The following is a 16,287-nucleotide window of genomic DNA, read 5'->3' as shown; positions in this document are numbered from 1 at the left end:
ATTCAAAATAGCAACTAAAAGAACAAAGTGAAGCAGAAGGATTAACAGTTCCTGATTTTACAGCTTGTTATGAAGCCATGTCAAAACAGCATGGTACTGGCACAAAGATAGAAGTATTGACCAATGGAATCAAATTGAGAGTGCAGAAATAGACCACCAAATCTATGGTCAACTGATCTTTGACAAGGTCCCCAAATCCACTGAACTGGAACAAAATAGTCTTTTCAATAAATGGGCATGTGAGAACTGGATATCAATAGCCAATAAAAGAGAGTTTTTGCATGAACTACTGCAAAGGTATGAATCCTGTATAAAGACTGTATAATTTGGGGGTATAGTGGGAAAACTGCTATGGCATGCTATGGATTGTATTTAACAGGAAAACATCAACAGTACTGCAGCATTACCAGGGGTACATAACGGGGGGAAAGACAAGAGCTAGGGGAAGACTTGGGTTTTCCGTTTGGTGAGAGTGTGTTTATTGGTTATCTTTCTCTTGGGAACAATGAAATTATCTAAAATTGAAAGTGTAGATGGGCTGTTGACTTTGGACATTACACACTAGGCCCACTAGATGGAGGGAGCTGAAAGATGCCCTGACAGAGAAGTACATTGGCGAACAATGGTATATACATATGATTGAACATTGTGCTGCTACAAAAAGGAACGAAGTTGTGAGGCATACAATGATTGAATGAACCTGTGGGACATTTGATGAAGCAAAATAAGCCAGAAACAAAAGAGCTAATATAGTATGATCTCATTTAGAAAACCCTTACAAGAAAACTGGGGCCTAGATTATAAGCTCTTATAACAGTCACATTTAGTCCAGAGTGGTAATTGTTATTTCTGGATTTTGAGAGGCTGTTTTATATATACATGACCTGGTATTTAGAGATAAGAAAAAAGTCAATCAGGTCAGGATTAAAGTAATTCAGAATACAAGGGTGAGGAAGACACTGTATTTCAGAACTTCACCTACTCTTTGAGACCAAAGGAAGACAGTTTTATTTTGCCCAGAACCTAGGCTTTCTGTAGCACATACTCTAACTCAACCTGTCTGGATAGATCTTTTAAAACAATACAAGCAGAGGGAGCCCAGAATAAGAATGAGGGCATTTAATCCTGTATAGTTTAATGTACTGCCTGGATACATCCCAGAGTATATTAAGTAGATAATCAAGAAGTATTGGCAAAGTCCCTCAAGGGATGGGAGAAAAAATATCAAACAGGGAATCCCTTGATACTGTGCCAAACATTAAGGGACACCCAAATCAACAGGCCTAGCCCTTGATCTTGAGGCTTGCTCTTGTGAAGCTTATGTACATAGTGGAGAAGCTTAGCCTACCTATAGGTATGCTTAAGAGTCACGTCCAGAGGACCTCTTCTGTGGCTCAGATGTGGCCTCACTCTCTCTAAGCCCAACTCTGCAAATGAAATCATTGCCCTCCTCCCTATGTGGGACATGACATCCAGGGGTGAAAGTCTCCCTGGCTGCATGGGAGATGACTCCCAGGGATGAGTCTGGCCCTGGCACTGTGAAATCAACAATGCCATCTTGACCAAAAGGGGGAAAAGAAATGTAACAAAAAAGGTATCAGTGAATGAGAGATTTCAAATAGAACTGAGAGGCTACTCTGGAGGTCACTGTTATGCAAGCTTCAGTTAAGATATTGATACCTATCATAATTTGCCAAACTCCAATAAAAACATTCCTGCCAACCATAAAGAATACCCACTTCAACTCAGAGGCCAAGCGGGCTGCTCGACAAATAGATTACCCAGGAGGGCCCCCGGGCCTAGCGGTTGGGCCAAACCGCAAGTGGCGCCTGAACAGGGACCCCTCTCTCCTCACCCGGCGAACTCCCACGGCACCCTAGGACCTCGTCCAAGGTAAGCGCCCTCGGCACTAGCCACCCAAATAAACTCCCAAGGAAGTCCTAGGCCCTGATCGGAGTGGCTAGTTGTCTCCCTAAATTTTTGGTTAACATGGGTAGCAGAATTACTCGGCAGCAGGCACCACAGGTCCGTGCCCTAGCAGCACTTTTAGACGCTCATAAGTGTAAAGTCTCTATTAAGCAGCTGCAGGTTTATTGGGATCTCCTGCTTCCTTTTAACCCATGGCTAGTGACTTGCCATCTGTGGAGTATAGACACTTATGATCAGCTAATTGCTAGAGTAACAGACAAAATGGAGCACGAGGGTAAGCGTTTCCCTCCAGGTTTGCTCCCCACTCTCCTTGCCATTCGCTCCTGCCTTCAGGGCTCCTCGCCGCCGACAGACGGCCGCCCGGCCCGAGCGAGGGCCGTGGAGGCTGACGGCTCCGATTCTGAGTCAGACTCGGTCGCCGAGTCGCTGCTCGATCAGCTTAATAATCGGCTAGAGGTAGATCCCCCGAGGGATACAAATGGCGGCCTTCCGGCTTCTTCCTCGAGTAAAGAACAAAGCCACAGGAAGAACCTCTACCCCGCCCTCCCGAAAGGGAGTGGCCAGGAGCCATCTCGTAACTCACTCCCTCCCAACCCACTTCCGCCTCCTCCAGAGTTAAAAAAGCGGAACGACACTCCCTCGACCCCTCCTCTCACAGGGGAGGAGCCTGGTCCGCCATCTTATGCCCCTCCTCCGCCTTTTTGTGAGACCCGTCCATCATTTTGTGACTCCCGGGCCACGGCCGCCGGCCCAGTCTGGCCTGGTAGCCCACCTGTTCAGTCCGCTGCAGCGGCATGGCCTACTGAGCCCCAGCAGCCCCTCCCGCCGCCCATGGTTGGATGCTTCCCTATGAATCTCCAGCCGACGCAGCAGCGCCCACTTGCTTGGTATCCTCACAGTGCAGAGGCAATCAAGCAACTGCGCAAAGTGGTCAAGGAAGACGGGTTTGCGAGTCCATACGCGACCCACCTGCTAGAGGAAATGTCCACGCAGCTTAATACACCTCACGATTGGACAACTCTAGCCAGAGCTATTCTCACCCCAGGCCAGTATGTTGATTGGAAGGCGCACTTCAACTCAGAGGCCGAGCGGGCTGCTCGACAAATAGATTACCCAGGAGGGCCCCCGGGCCTCGGCATCCCTCTCGAGTCTTTCCTCGGGAGCGGTCGGTACTTCGACCCAGCGGTCTATACCGCTGCCCCGTATGGGTTTTGGGTTCAGTTACGAGAAGTAGCCATGCGGGCCTTCCGTAATTGTTCAGCCTCCAGACCAGAACAAATTACCAAGTTAATTAAGAAAACAGACGAGGATTTCGCCTCCTTTGTCTCTAGGGTGCAAGAGGCTTGCAGAAACAAAATATATGAAGCTCACATGGCAGGCGAAACTAGCCTTACACCTTTTCAATGAATGTTTTGCCTCCAGTAACCTGGGTAGATATCAACCTAATCAGTCACTAATCAAAGCAGCAGTTCAGCTGGTACAAGCAGTTTACCTGGCTGCTACAATTTAATCCCGACATGCAGGCGTTAATGCTCGGCTTCCACGGGGAGGTCTCCAGCAAATACCCTCCTCACAAGCTCTGTCAGGCAGCCAGACACATCCCACTACGGCCAAGCTCGGGTCCTTTTCACCCTTTCCCAGCGTCGGCCCCTGTGCCGCGAGCCACTACTATTTTTACAGACGCCTCTAAAACCAAACTCATGTTTGTAGCCTTTGTACTGGCGTGACCCAGTCACAAATACTTGGTCAGGTCCCGCCCCGCTCCTAGCGCAGGGGTGCGGTTTTGCTTGTGTCTTTCCAGAAAGTGAGCCGCAACCCCTCTGGATCCCTTCACGCTCTGTCTGACCAGCAACAGCCTCTACAAATAAAGCCAAAGACCGGGAGCCAGAAGAACTCCTGCTTACAGGTTTACCCCATCACTAACGTTTCATGAACTATTGGTTCTTATTCATTTGTCCTCTGGCCCTAGTGTGGACAGTGATATTAGCAACAATTGCCCCAAAAGATTGGAATATTAACCTGTTAGTTTTTCTCCTTTAATTAAAAGAATAATTAAAATAGCTGTGCAGGACAAAGTGATGCAGGCAGTCAGGGTAGCCGGACCCCAGCTGCTGGGCTGTATTCTGTGGGCTTCATCTTAAAAGGATTTTAGCAGGTGCCGAACCTCCCAACCCTCACCAACCTGTAAAACAAACTTGGCAAATCCTGAATTCCAATGATGATATCGTGGCTACCAAAACTGATAGTAAGCATCCCATGGGACAGTGGTGGCCCTCCCTCGAAGTTGATTTATGTCAGTTAATTGCAGGGGCGGATGACTTTGACATTCCCTCTGTTGATCGAAACAAACCTGGGAAAAGTGTAAGCCCTCGAGCTAGGGCCGCTCTTTATAAAAGGCCTTTTTATGTTTGTCCCCAGGACGGCCGGGACAGGGAAAAGGCATATAGCTGTGGCCAACACCAATATTTCTACGAACCACTGCTATACCAACCCAGCCTACCGTGGCATCCCATATCTTTACTTTAAAAGGGGAGCGCGTTTGAGCCCCCCGTAATTGCATAAAATAAGTTCTCCTTTTAAGTCTTGTTTCTAGGAATCCAGTAACAACTTGCCCAGCGCGACACGTAGCCCATCGCCGCCGGCAGCTGGTACTGTTGCTCTATGGTCACAGTCACTCATCTGTCCCCCCTGTGTGATTGGCTACCTTCCCCTGGAGGCCACGCCCTAACTCTGCCTCTCCTCAAACTGTATATAATCCAGGGCTCGTCAAGCCTCGTGGTCTTTAGCTTCTGGCGGCCCTGGCATAAGCGTCTACCAACAATAAAGCTACCTCGCTTCATGCCTTAATTGGCTCGGCCTCCAGTCCTTTAGACCCGCAGCGAGGTCTCCTGCGCGCGCCCCTTGGACCCAGACCCCCGGCTCGAGCCCCTTTTCTGCGTGCGGCAGTGTCGTCTAGCAAGCAGTGAGAAGCTGAGGAGTAGAGGGTCCCCGATAGTTTAGCGGTTGGCCCAAACCACAACCCAGGGCATTATATAAGATTCTACACAGTTTCCATGCACAAGGGTAACTTTCCAGAAACCTACAACCTCCCGATGGATCCCTGGACCAGATAAACCCTGAAATGGAGAGGGCCCAGCCTCTCCAGGACATCGACTAGTTCCATCTCCCTATCCCATATTATCAACAGCCCCTTCCAACATAAAAAAGTTAAAATGGGCATAGCCCAAATACTCCTAAAGAGTGGGAGAAAGATCAAAGGTTACATTGGAGTTGTACAGAGAAGGTAGGGTTTAACAAATGAGTATGATTGCTGAATCATTCTATTGGCATTTATTTTAGTCTCCAGTACCTTAGAGCAGCTAGAAGTAAAAATCTAAAATTGTGGAATTGTAATCCATACCAAACACTGAAATCTGTTCTACAACTGATTGTTGTGATGTACTTTGAAATGTATTGCTTTTTTTGTATATATGTTATTTTTCACAAAACAAAAACAAAAAAAAAAAGAGAAGGAAGCATTTAACAGAGAAGATAGGATTTAATGAATATGACTATTGAATCATTTTATTGATATCTTTTTTTGGTCTTCAGTGTCTTAGAGCAGCTAAAAGAATAAAACAAAAATCGTGGAACTGTAACCCATACCAAACTTTAAAATCTGTTCTATAACTACTTGTTAAAATGTCCTTGGAAATTTATTGCTGTTTTGTGTAAAGGTTATATTCTCAATTTAAAAAAGTAAACTTACACCCTATACAAAAATTAACTCAAAGTGTATCAAAGACCCAAATATAAGAACCAGTACCATAAAACTCATAGAAAATATAGGGAAACATCTTCAAGACCTAAGTAATAGGAGGTAGCTTCCTAAACTTTATACCTGAAACACAAGCAACAAAAGAAAAAATAGATAAATGGGGACTTCTCAAAACCAAATGCTTTTGTCAAAAAAGGTGAAGAAACTCAATGGGAGAATATGTTGGAAATCACACATCAGATAAAGGTTTGATATCCTGTATACATAAATACATCATACAACTCAATTAACAAAAGAACAAACAGCACAATTATAAATGGACTTAAGATATTAATAGGCAGTTTTCTGAAGAACAAAGTCAAATGGCTAAAAAACACATGAAGAGATGCTCATTTTCATTAACTAAAAGGAAAATGCAGACCAAGACTACCAGGAGATACCACCTCACACCTATAAGAATGGCTGTTATTAAACAGGGAACCACAAATGTTGGAGAGGATGTGGAGAAATTGGGACACTTATGCACTGCTGGTGGGAATGTGTAATGGTGCTGCTGTTTTGGAAGACAGTCTGGTGGTTCTCTAAGAAACTAAATTTTGAGTTATACAATGACCTATCAGTACCCAGAAGAGCTGAAAGCCGTGACACAAATAGAGATTTTCACACCAATGTTCATAGCAGCTTTCATAATTGCCAAGAGGTGGAAACAATCCAAGTGCCCATAAACAGAAGAGTGGATAAACATAATGTGGTATATACACATGATGGAATATTATGCAACAATAAGATGAAATGATGTCCTGAAGTATATGACAAGGTGGATGAACCTTGAGGAGTTCAAAGAGTTGAGAGCTACTCTGGAGGCTACTCTAATGGAAGTTTCAGGTAGACATTACTACTTATCATGGTTTGCCAACCCCCAACCAAAAACATTCCTTCCAACCCTAAAGAATACCTAGGGTGTTTTCTGAGATTCTACAAAGGTTTGATGCACTATGATTACTTTCCAGAAACCTACAACCTCCAGATGGGTTCCAAAGCCAGATAAGTACTGAAACCCAGAGGGACCAACCTCTCCAGAATATACTAGTTCCATCCTCCTAAGCCATATTATCAACAGCCCTTTCTAACATGAAAAAGTTAGAATGGGCATAGCCCAAATACCCCTAAAATTGGGAGAAAGATCAGAAAAGAAGGTGGAATTATAACAGAGAAGATAGGATTTAACAAATGAGTATGACTGCTTGATCATATTGATACTTCTCTTTGTCTCCAGTGTCTTGGAGGAGTTAGAAGTAAAAACCTAAAACTGTGGAATTGTAATCCATACCAAACTCTGAAGTCCATTCTACAACTAACTGTTGCAGTATGCTTTGAAAATTCTTTCTTTATTTGTATATGTTATTTTCCACAGTAAAAAAGAATAAAAGCAAAACCAAATAGTACAGTTTCCTTAAGATATAACTACACTATTTAATTCATATAAGAGTCAGAAAACAATCAAAGAGTAAAAAGTCGTATTTCCTGATAATGGTTATGCAAAATATAAAGAGGTAATATGGGACAAAAACAAGATACAGAGGGGAAATGTGGGGTATGAGAGCAGAGGATGTGTATTCTATTGAGGTAAAATTGGTATCTTTTCAAATTAGTATGTTATAGACATAGGTTGTCCAAAACAAACTCCACAGTAACCACAAAGAAGGCATTTTAAAAATAATACAGAAGCAGAAATGAAAAAATTGATAAAATGATAAAACAGATATATCACAAAAGATCAATTCCACAGAAAAAGTGGATGAAATAAAGGAAAAAGAGACAAAAAAGCGATTACATATAAAAAACCAAAGGATAAAATGGCTGAAGCGAATCCAACACTGAACATTATTGGATTTAACTCCCCAATCAAAAGGCAGAGATTGGCAGTATGCATTAAAAGAAAAAGCACAATCCAGCTATACATTGTTTATAAAAGACTGACCCTAGACCCAAAGATAGCAATGGGTTGAAAGCAAAAGGATGGAGAAAGATATTCCATGCAAATAATAACCAAAAAGGAGCTGGGTAGCTATACTAATAAGGGACAACACAGACTTTAAGTCAAAATCTTTATAAGAGACAAAGAAGGGCACTATCAATAAAAGGGTCAATCCACCAAGAAGTAACAATCATAGATATTTCTACACCTAACCATGGTGCCCCAAAGTACATGAGGCAAACCATAGCAAAACTGAAGGGAGAAATAAATAGACACCTTTATAATAATTGTTGGAAACTTCATTACACCACTGTCATTGGTAGATAGAACATCTAGACAAGATCAATGAGGAAAAAAGAACACTTGAATAATATGATAAATTAGCTAGACCTAACAGACATAAACAGAAAATTGCACCCCACAACAGCAGGATATACATTCTTTCCAAGAGCACATGGATCATTCTCCAGGATAGGTCACATGTTGGGTCAAAAAACAAGTCTCAATAATGTTAAAAGATTGCAATTATACACAATACATTCTCTAACCATAATGGAATGAAGCTGGAAAGGAATAACAGGCAGAGAAGTGGAAAATCCACAAATATATATGGAAATTAAATGACACTCTCCAGTGGGTCACGAAAGAAATTGCAAGGGAATCAATAAATATTTTGAGATCAATGAAAACAAAAGACCCAATGTCTCAAAAGTTATGGGATGCATTCCCTGTGCTTGCCCATGCAAAAAGAAAAAAGTTATGAGATGCAGTGAAGGCAGTGCTAAGAGGGGAATTTTCCAGCCCTAAATGCCTACATAAAAAAGAAGAAAGAGCTAAAATCAAAGATCTAACTGCACACATGGAGGAACTAGGAAAAGAACAGCAAACTAAACCCAAAGCAAGTAAAAAGAAAAATAACAAACATTAAAGCAAAGATAAATCAACCAGGGAATATAAAAGTATGCAGAATATTTGAAAAATCAAGAATTCATTCTTTGAAAAGATCAATCAAGCTGACAAACCTTTAACTACACTGATAAAGAAAAAGAGACGATGCAAATAAATTCAGAAATGAGAAGGGGGACATGACTATTGAACCCACAAAAATAAAAAAAAATCATAAGAGGACACCACGAACAACTGTATCAACAAATTAGACAACTTTGAAAAATGGGCAAATTCCTAGAAACATATGAAGAACTTACACTGACTCTAGAAGAAATGAAATATCTCAACAGACCAATTACAAGTAAAGAGATTAAATCAATCACCAAAAACCTCCCAACAGAGTGATGTCATCAGCATGGTGACATAAACAGCTACTGAAAACTTTGACCCAGAAATTCAGTGAAAAAGGGGGACAATTCTCACTTGTTCAGAGCTCTGGAAGAAAGTAAAGACTGGAGAAGGATCCCACAAATGCTGAATCAAAGAAAGAGAAAAATATCAGGTTAGGAAGCTTCTGCCCCAGACTGGCCAAAGATCCCTCCTCTCCCTCTCACTTGGTTCCATGCAGCTTGGGAAGTGCACAGAAGCAACAGCCGGGATTTCCCACCTCCTGCCAGGGACACAGTGAGACAGATCCCCACCTGTATTCAGACACAGAGACCCAGGCACACAAGGACCCATGTCAGGACTTGAGCCACTGGGGAGGACGGAGTATAAAAGGGCAATAGGGAGGAGTTTCCAAAATGGAGTAAGGAGGGAACTGCAAAATCTTCTCTAAAAGCAGCAATTAGCCAGGCAGAAAATGATCAAGTAAACTTTTGGGGGGTCTGGGAAACAGGAGAGAACATTCCAAGGCCCAGGTCAGTAAGGGACAAAGAGTCTGAGAAAATGAGGACAGAGATGGTATTTCCAGCCAAGGGTCCCCCTGTTTTGTCTGAGAAACACAGGTGACACTCTGTCAGAGCAGTGCCCTGACAAACCTAGGAAACAACTAACCCTGAGTAAGAGAGAGAAACTGACTTTCAGGTTAGACACATCAGGATAATCAGGTAACCAGATATCAGCAAAAACTCACAAGCCATACTACAACTGAAGAAATTGCCCAAAGAAACAAAAGGTCAGAGGAGACAGAATCTAGAACAACTAATCAAAGATGTGCAAACAAATCTCCTAAATCAATTCAAAGAAATGAAGGAACATGTGTATAAAGACATAAAAGATGTTTAGAAGACACTAGAAGAGTATAAGAAAAATTTGAAAGAATATATAGAAAAATAACACATTATGGAAATAAAAGACATGGTTTATGAAATTTTAAAATTATCTTGGAGATGCATAACAGTGGATTTGAAGAGGCAGAAGAAAAGAATAAGCAAGCTAGAAAACAAATCAAGTGAATTTGAACAGATGAAAGAATGAATGAAGAAAAAATGGAAAAATTTGAGCAGGGTCTTAGGGAATTGATTGACAACACATAGTATACAAATATATGCTTCGTGTCCCAGAAGGAGAAGAGAAGGAAAAGGACCAGGAAGAATATTAAAGAAATGACTGAAAATGTCCCAACCATTATAAATGGCATAAATATGCAAATCCAAGAGGCCTATCATATTCCAAGCAGAATAGATATGAATATACCCACTCCAGGACACATACCAACCAGACTCAAATGCCAAAAAGAAGGAGAAAATTCTGAAAGCAGCAAGAGAAAAGTGACTCACCAGATACAAGGGAAGCCAAATAAAACAGAGTGCTGACTTCTCATCAGACACTATGGAGGCAAGTAGGCAGTGGCATGATATATTTAAGCCATTATCAAATTACCTTCAAAAATGTGAGAGAGTTTAAAATATTCACAAATAAACAGAAGCTGAGAGAGTTTCATTAATGAGACTGAGCCGGGTGGGCCACAACGGCTCAGTGGCAGAGTTCTCATCTGCTATGCTGGAGACCTGGGTTCGATTCCCTGCCCATGCAAAAAATAATAATAATAATAACAACAACAAAAAAATAATAACAAAAAAAAAAAAAAGAGAGACTGACCCTATGAGAATTACTAAAGAGAGTGTGGCTGGCTGAAAACAAAACAAGAGAGAGAGGTCTGGAGAAGGATACAGAGTTGGAGAGTATTAATAGGAAAAATAAAATCCAAAGATAACATTATATTAAGAACTGAACTTACAGTAATAACTTTAAATGTTAGTAGATTAAACCCCACAATCAAAAGACACACATCGGCAAAATGGATTTTAAAATATGATCCATCTATATGCTGTTTACAAGAGACTCATTTTAGACCCCCCAAATAAAAATAGGTTGATATTGAAAGGATAGAACCACACAAGTAGTAACCAAAAAGAAAAAAAAGGAGTAGCTATACTGATATTAGACAAAATAGACCTTTTTTAAAAAGTATTTTTATTATAAATAATGAACAAACGTACATTCTTGACATGGTTACAATCAGTGGCTCACAATATCATCACATAGTTTTGTATTCATCACCATGATCATTATTTTGAACATTTGCATCTCTCCAGCAAAAGAAAGAAAAAAGAAAAAACTCATACATGCCATACCCCTTACCACTCTCTTTCATTGACCACTAGTACTTCAATCTACTCAATTTATTTTAACCTTTGTTCCCCTAATATTTGTTTATTTCCTATCCATATTTTTTACTCATCTGTCCATACTTAGATAAAAGGAAAATCAGACACAAGGTTTTCACGATCACACAGTCACATTATGAAAGCTATATCATTATACAATCATCTTCAAGAAACATGGCTACTGGAACACAGCTCTACAGTTTCAGGTACTTCCCTCTAGCCTCTCTAGTACACCATAAACTGAAAAGGGGATATCTATATAATGTGTAAGAATAACCTCCAAGATCACCTCTCAACTCTGAAATCTCTCAGTCACTGACACTTTATTTTGTCTCATTTCTCTCTTCTCCCTTTCAGTCAAGAAGGTTTTCTTAATCCCTTGATGCTGAGTCTCAGCTCACTCTAAGATTTCTGTTTCATGTTGCCAGGGAAGTTTACACCCCTGGGAGTCATGTCCCACATAGAGAGGGGGAGGGCAGTGAGTTTGCATGCATGTTGGCTGAGAGAAAGAGGCCACATCTGAGCAACAAAAGAGGTTCTCTGGGGATGACTCTTAGGCCTAATTTTAAGTAAGCTTAGCCTATCCTTTGTGAGGTGAGTTTCATAGGGACAAATCCCAAGATTGAGGGTTCAGCCTATCGATTTAATCGTCTCCACTGCTTGCAAGAATATCAGGAATTCTCCTAATGGGAAGTTGAATTTTCCCCCTTTCTCACCATTCCCCAAAGGGGACTTGGCAAATACTTATTTATTCACTGTTCAAATCACTCTGGGATTTATTGGGGCATCACACTAACCTGGACAAACCTACAAAAGCTCCTGCCCTGTTCAAAGTTCCGTGTACTTATGGTGCTCAATTAAATTGTCCATTTAACTTAAATTAGGAAATGCACTAGTCAAAATATAAATTTTGTACCAAATAAACACTTCTTGCTTTAGCCTCACAACAGAAGTTGAGGTTTTAAAATATGATCCATCTATTTTCAACACCCTGCAATATTGACATTCCTTTGTTCTTCCTCATACAAAAACATTTTTAAATTTGTACATTTAGTCACTATCATTGTACACTCTAGGCATTTCTCGATTATACCATCTCAGTCTTTATTGTCTATCTTTCCTTCTGGTTTCATATGTGTCCCCAGCCCTCCTCCCTCTATCATTCTCACATTCAGCTTCATTCAGTGCACTTACATTATTGTGCTACAAACAGGTAGTATTATGCAAAAGTTTTATAAGAGATGAAGAAGGACACTATAAGTAAAAGGGGCAATTCGCCGAGAAGAAATACCATAGATAAATACTACGCTTCTAGCCAAGGACCCACAAAGTATGTGAGGCAAACACTGGCAAAACTGAAGGGAGTAATAGAAAACCTCTACTATAATAGTGGGAGATTTCAACACACCACTCTCCATTAGATAGAACATCTGAACAGAGGATCAATAAAGAAGCAGAGAACCTAAATAATATGATAAATGAACTAGACCTAACAGACATATATAGAACATTGTACCCCAAGATAGCAGGATATACATTCTTTTCAAGTGCTCCATATTTAATTACAATCCAATCTTGTGGGGGTAGCTCTTTCTTTTAATCCTAATTCAATATTGTAGTTAAAAATTTTTATTAGATTGTCACCACAGAGATGTGATGCACCCAATTGTGGGTGTGATCCTTGATTAGATGAAGATGTGACTCCATCCATTCCAGGTGGGCATTGATAAGTTTACTGGACTCCTTTAAAAGGGAACATTTTGGAGAGAGAAATGACAGAGCTGACAGAAACTTCGAGCAGAGCTGACATAGATGCTGACACATGGAGAACCAAGATACAGATGTTTGGGGATACTTGGCGCTCAGCAGACGTCACCACGAGATGTTAAGCAAGCCAGAATCTGGAGAGAGCCAAGGGAAGCCAAGAGATGAAAGCCAGCCCTGGAGAAGCAAAGTGAGGAGCCCCCAGGAGCAGAGGCTGTCCCAGTTCTGGTATATTGCATTCTGGCAGCTTGCAAACTATAACAGTAAAGAACCAAGAACAGATGGCTTCTTAGGGCCAAGTGAAGAAACTATTTGAAGAAGGAAACATCAGTTATGTTAAATACTGGTGAAAAGTTGAGAAAGATATTGATTTAGAAATGAAGATTGGATCTGGTGCTATGGAGTCATTGTTGAAACTTGAAAAGCTATTTCAGTGTAATGATAGACACAAAGCCTTAATCATAGTGTTTTCCAGAAGAAATTGTCAAAAAGGAAGTAGAGATAGGACACAGTTCTTTGGATCACTTTTGAGTAAAGAAGAGCAGACAGATGGGATGGTAGCTCAAGGGCAATGAAGGAATGGGGAGTTTTTAAAAAATATATTTTTGTTGACAAATCTTTTATTGACACACATACAATCCATACATTTTATACAATCAATGGCTCACAATATCATCACATACTTGTGTATTCATCACCATGATCATTTTAGAACATGCATCACTACAGAAAAAGAAATAAAAAGATGAAGAAAAAACTCATACATCCCACATACCTTACCCCTCCCTCATTGACCACTAGTATTTCCATCTATCCAATTTATTTTACCCCTTATCGACCTAGTATTTATTTATGTTTTATCCATATTTTTTTACATATCTGTCCAAACCTGGATAAAAGGAGCATCAGACACAAGGTTTTCACAATCACACCATCACATTGTAAACTCATTGTTATACAACCATCTTAAAAAATCAGGGTTACTGGAACGCAGCTCAATAGTTTCAGGTGCTTACCTCCAGCCACTCCAATACACCAAAAACTAAAAAGGGATATCTATATAATACATAAGAATAACCTCCAGGATAATCTCTCAACTCTGAAATCTCTCAGCCACTGACACTTTATTTTATCTAATTTCTCTCTCAATCGATCTCATCAATCCCATGATTCCAGGTCCTGGCTTATCCTAGTACTTCTGTTCCGCATCGCCAGGGACACTTACACCTCTGGAAGTCATGTCCCATGTTGGGCATGTGGGCAGTGAGTTCACTTACTAAGCTGGCTTAGAGGGAGAGGCCACATCTGAGCAGCAAAAGAGGTTCTCTAGGGTGGCTCTAAGGCTTAATTTTAAGAAGGCTTAACCTATCCTTTGCAGGAATAAGTTTTATAAGGGTAAACCCCAAGATCAAGGGTTCAGCCTATTGATTTGGTTGTCCCTCTTACTTGCAAGAATATCAGGAATTGTCCAAATGGGGAAGTTGAATATTTCTTCCTTTCTCCCCAGTCCCCCAAGGGGATTTTGCAAATACTTCTTTATTCACTGCCCAAATTACTCTAGGATATATCGAGGCATCCCATTAACCTGGACAAACCAACAAAGTCTCATACCCTGTTCAAGGTTTCATGTACTTATGGTGTTCAACTAAACTGATCATACAAGTTAGGTAATGCATTACCCAAAAATAAAAATTTTGGTCTCACACAGAGGTTGAAGTTTTAAAATATGGATGATAACATCCCTTACCCTGTATTCTGATCTACCCCAGTCCTCTCCAGATCAGTTTTATTCATATGAATTTGAAGTCTGATCCCTTTTCCAACTTTTTAAATAGTTCTCCTATGGGGTAGTGCTGACTTTCATAGCTTCAGGGCACTAACTCTGAGTCTCAGGTGTCACATAAATACCCGAAATTTCTGGGAATGACCAGCTTATACACAAACAGCTCAATATCTCAGAATTTAGAAATAACAGTTACACCTCCTGAATATATGTGACTGCTGTAACAGCTTACAATCCAGGACCCTTTACAATAGATTCCAACCTGATAACCCATGCTTTTGACTAATAATTCACCAAGTTTTTATATTCTAGTTAATCCATATGATGAGGCATGGTAATATTGGTCTTTTTGTTCCTGACATTTCATTCAACAAACAGTCCTTAAGGTTCATATATCTAGTTGCATGCCTCACAACTTCATTCTTTCTTGCAGACACTCAGTAGTCTGTCATATGCATAAACTACAGTTCCCCCTTCCTTCCCTCAGTCCACCCTTAGGCCACCTCCATCCATTGTGAACTGTGAACACTGCCACCATAAAAATCAGTGTAATGACCTTTTGTGTCCCCACACTCAGTTCCTCCAGGTATATAGTGAACACTGGGGTTCCAGGACCCTATGGCAGCCCCACCGCTAGTCTCCTGTGGAACCCCACATTGCACTCCATGGGGCTGCACCTCTCAGCTTCCCTACCAACAGCGAATAGGTACACCTCTTTCTCTTCATTTTCTCTAGTACTTGTTTCTCTGTTCATTTCTAAACAGTTTTATTTACACACAATAAATCCAACTTAAGTAAATAGATATGGCTTCACCACCATCATCCATATGAAGACATTTCCTTTTCTTACACAAAGAATCCATATGCCTTTCCCAGCGACCCCACCCACCCACCCAGAGACATTTGGTTTTGGCATAATGCCTTTGTTACATTCAGTGGAAGCATATTGCACTGTTACTGTTGACTATAGACCCTAGCTTACATTGATTGCATTTTTCCTGTATATCATCCATTTTCAACCCTTTCCAATATTAACATTCATTTGTTTCCCCTCATTTTGAAGTTTTTTTTTAAATAAACATATGGAACACTTCACAAATTTGCATGTCATCCTTGCACAGGTGCCATGATAATCTTCTGTATCGTTCCAATTTTAGTATATGTGCTGCAGAAGCGAGCACTGTTCCCCCTCATTTTAAAACTTTTTTTTAGTTGTACATTTAATCACCATCGTTGTCCACTTTAGGAATTCCTAAGTTACACAGTCTCAGTCTTTATCCTCTAATTTTCCTTCTGGTTTCATATGTGCCCCCAGCCCTTCTCCTTCAACCATACTCACATTGAGCTTCATTCAGTGTAGTTATATTATTGTGCTACCATCAGGTAGTATTGTGCTATCCATTTCTGAATCTTTACAATCAATCCTATTGCCCACTCTGTATTCCTTTAGCACCATGCCCAATATCGACCCTCTTTTTATCTCCTGATAACCTGTGTTCTTGACTTCAACTCTCAA

The 16,287-nt window shown here is 40.8% G+C and overlaps 1 protein-coding gene and 1 non-coding gene across 22 annotated transcripts in view; one reads left to right on the top strand and one right to left on the bottom strand.

The window, feature by feature from the left end:
• Positions 1–16,287, top strand: part of CCDC169 (coiled-coil domain containing 169) — a 112,144-nt gene that overhangs the window by 10,342 nt on the left and 85,515 nt on the right. For 3 of the 21 annotated variants that reach the window (XM_077159040.1, XM_077159042.1, XM_077159041.1), the window contains exon 3: positions 1,731–3,653. The exons of the other annotated variants lie outside the window; for them this stretch is intronic. In XM_077159040.1, the coding sequence (XP_077015155.1) occupies positions 1,990–3,336 (1,347 nt within the window). In that variant the 5' untranslated portion in view covers positions 1,731–1,989 and the 3' untranslated portion in view covers positions 3,337–3,653. Of the gene's footprint in view, positions 1–1,730; positions 3,654–16,287 lie in introns of those variants that run through there. 21 annotated transcript variants of the gene reach the window in all.
• On the bottom strand, positions 15,848–15,952 carry LOC143681848 (U6 spliceosomal RNA). The gene has a single exon (XR_013174904.1). It is a non-coding gene; the product is annotated as a U6 spliceosomal RNA (small nuclear RNA).

This window comes from Tamandua tetradactyla, chromosome 4 (assembly GCF_023851605.1).
Source record: "Tamandua tetradactyla isolate mTamTet1 chromosome 4, mTamTet1.pri, whole genome shotgun sequence".
In the NCBI taxonomy this organism is placed as follows: domain Eukaryota; kingdom Metazoa; phylum Chordata; class Mammalia; order Pilosa; family Myrmecophagidae; genus Tamandua; species Tamandua tetradactyla.
Note: the sequence above shows the minus strand (reverse complement) of the source record. Positions and strands in the feature narration are given on the sequence as shown.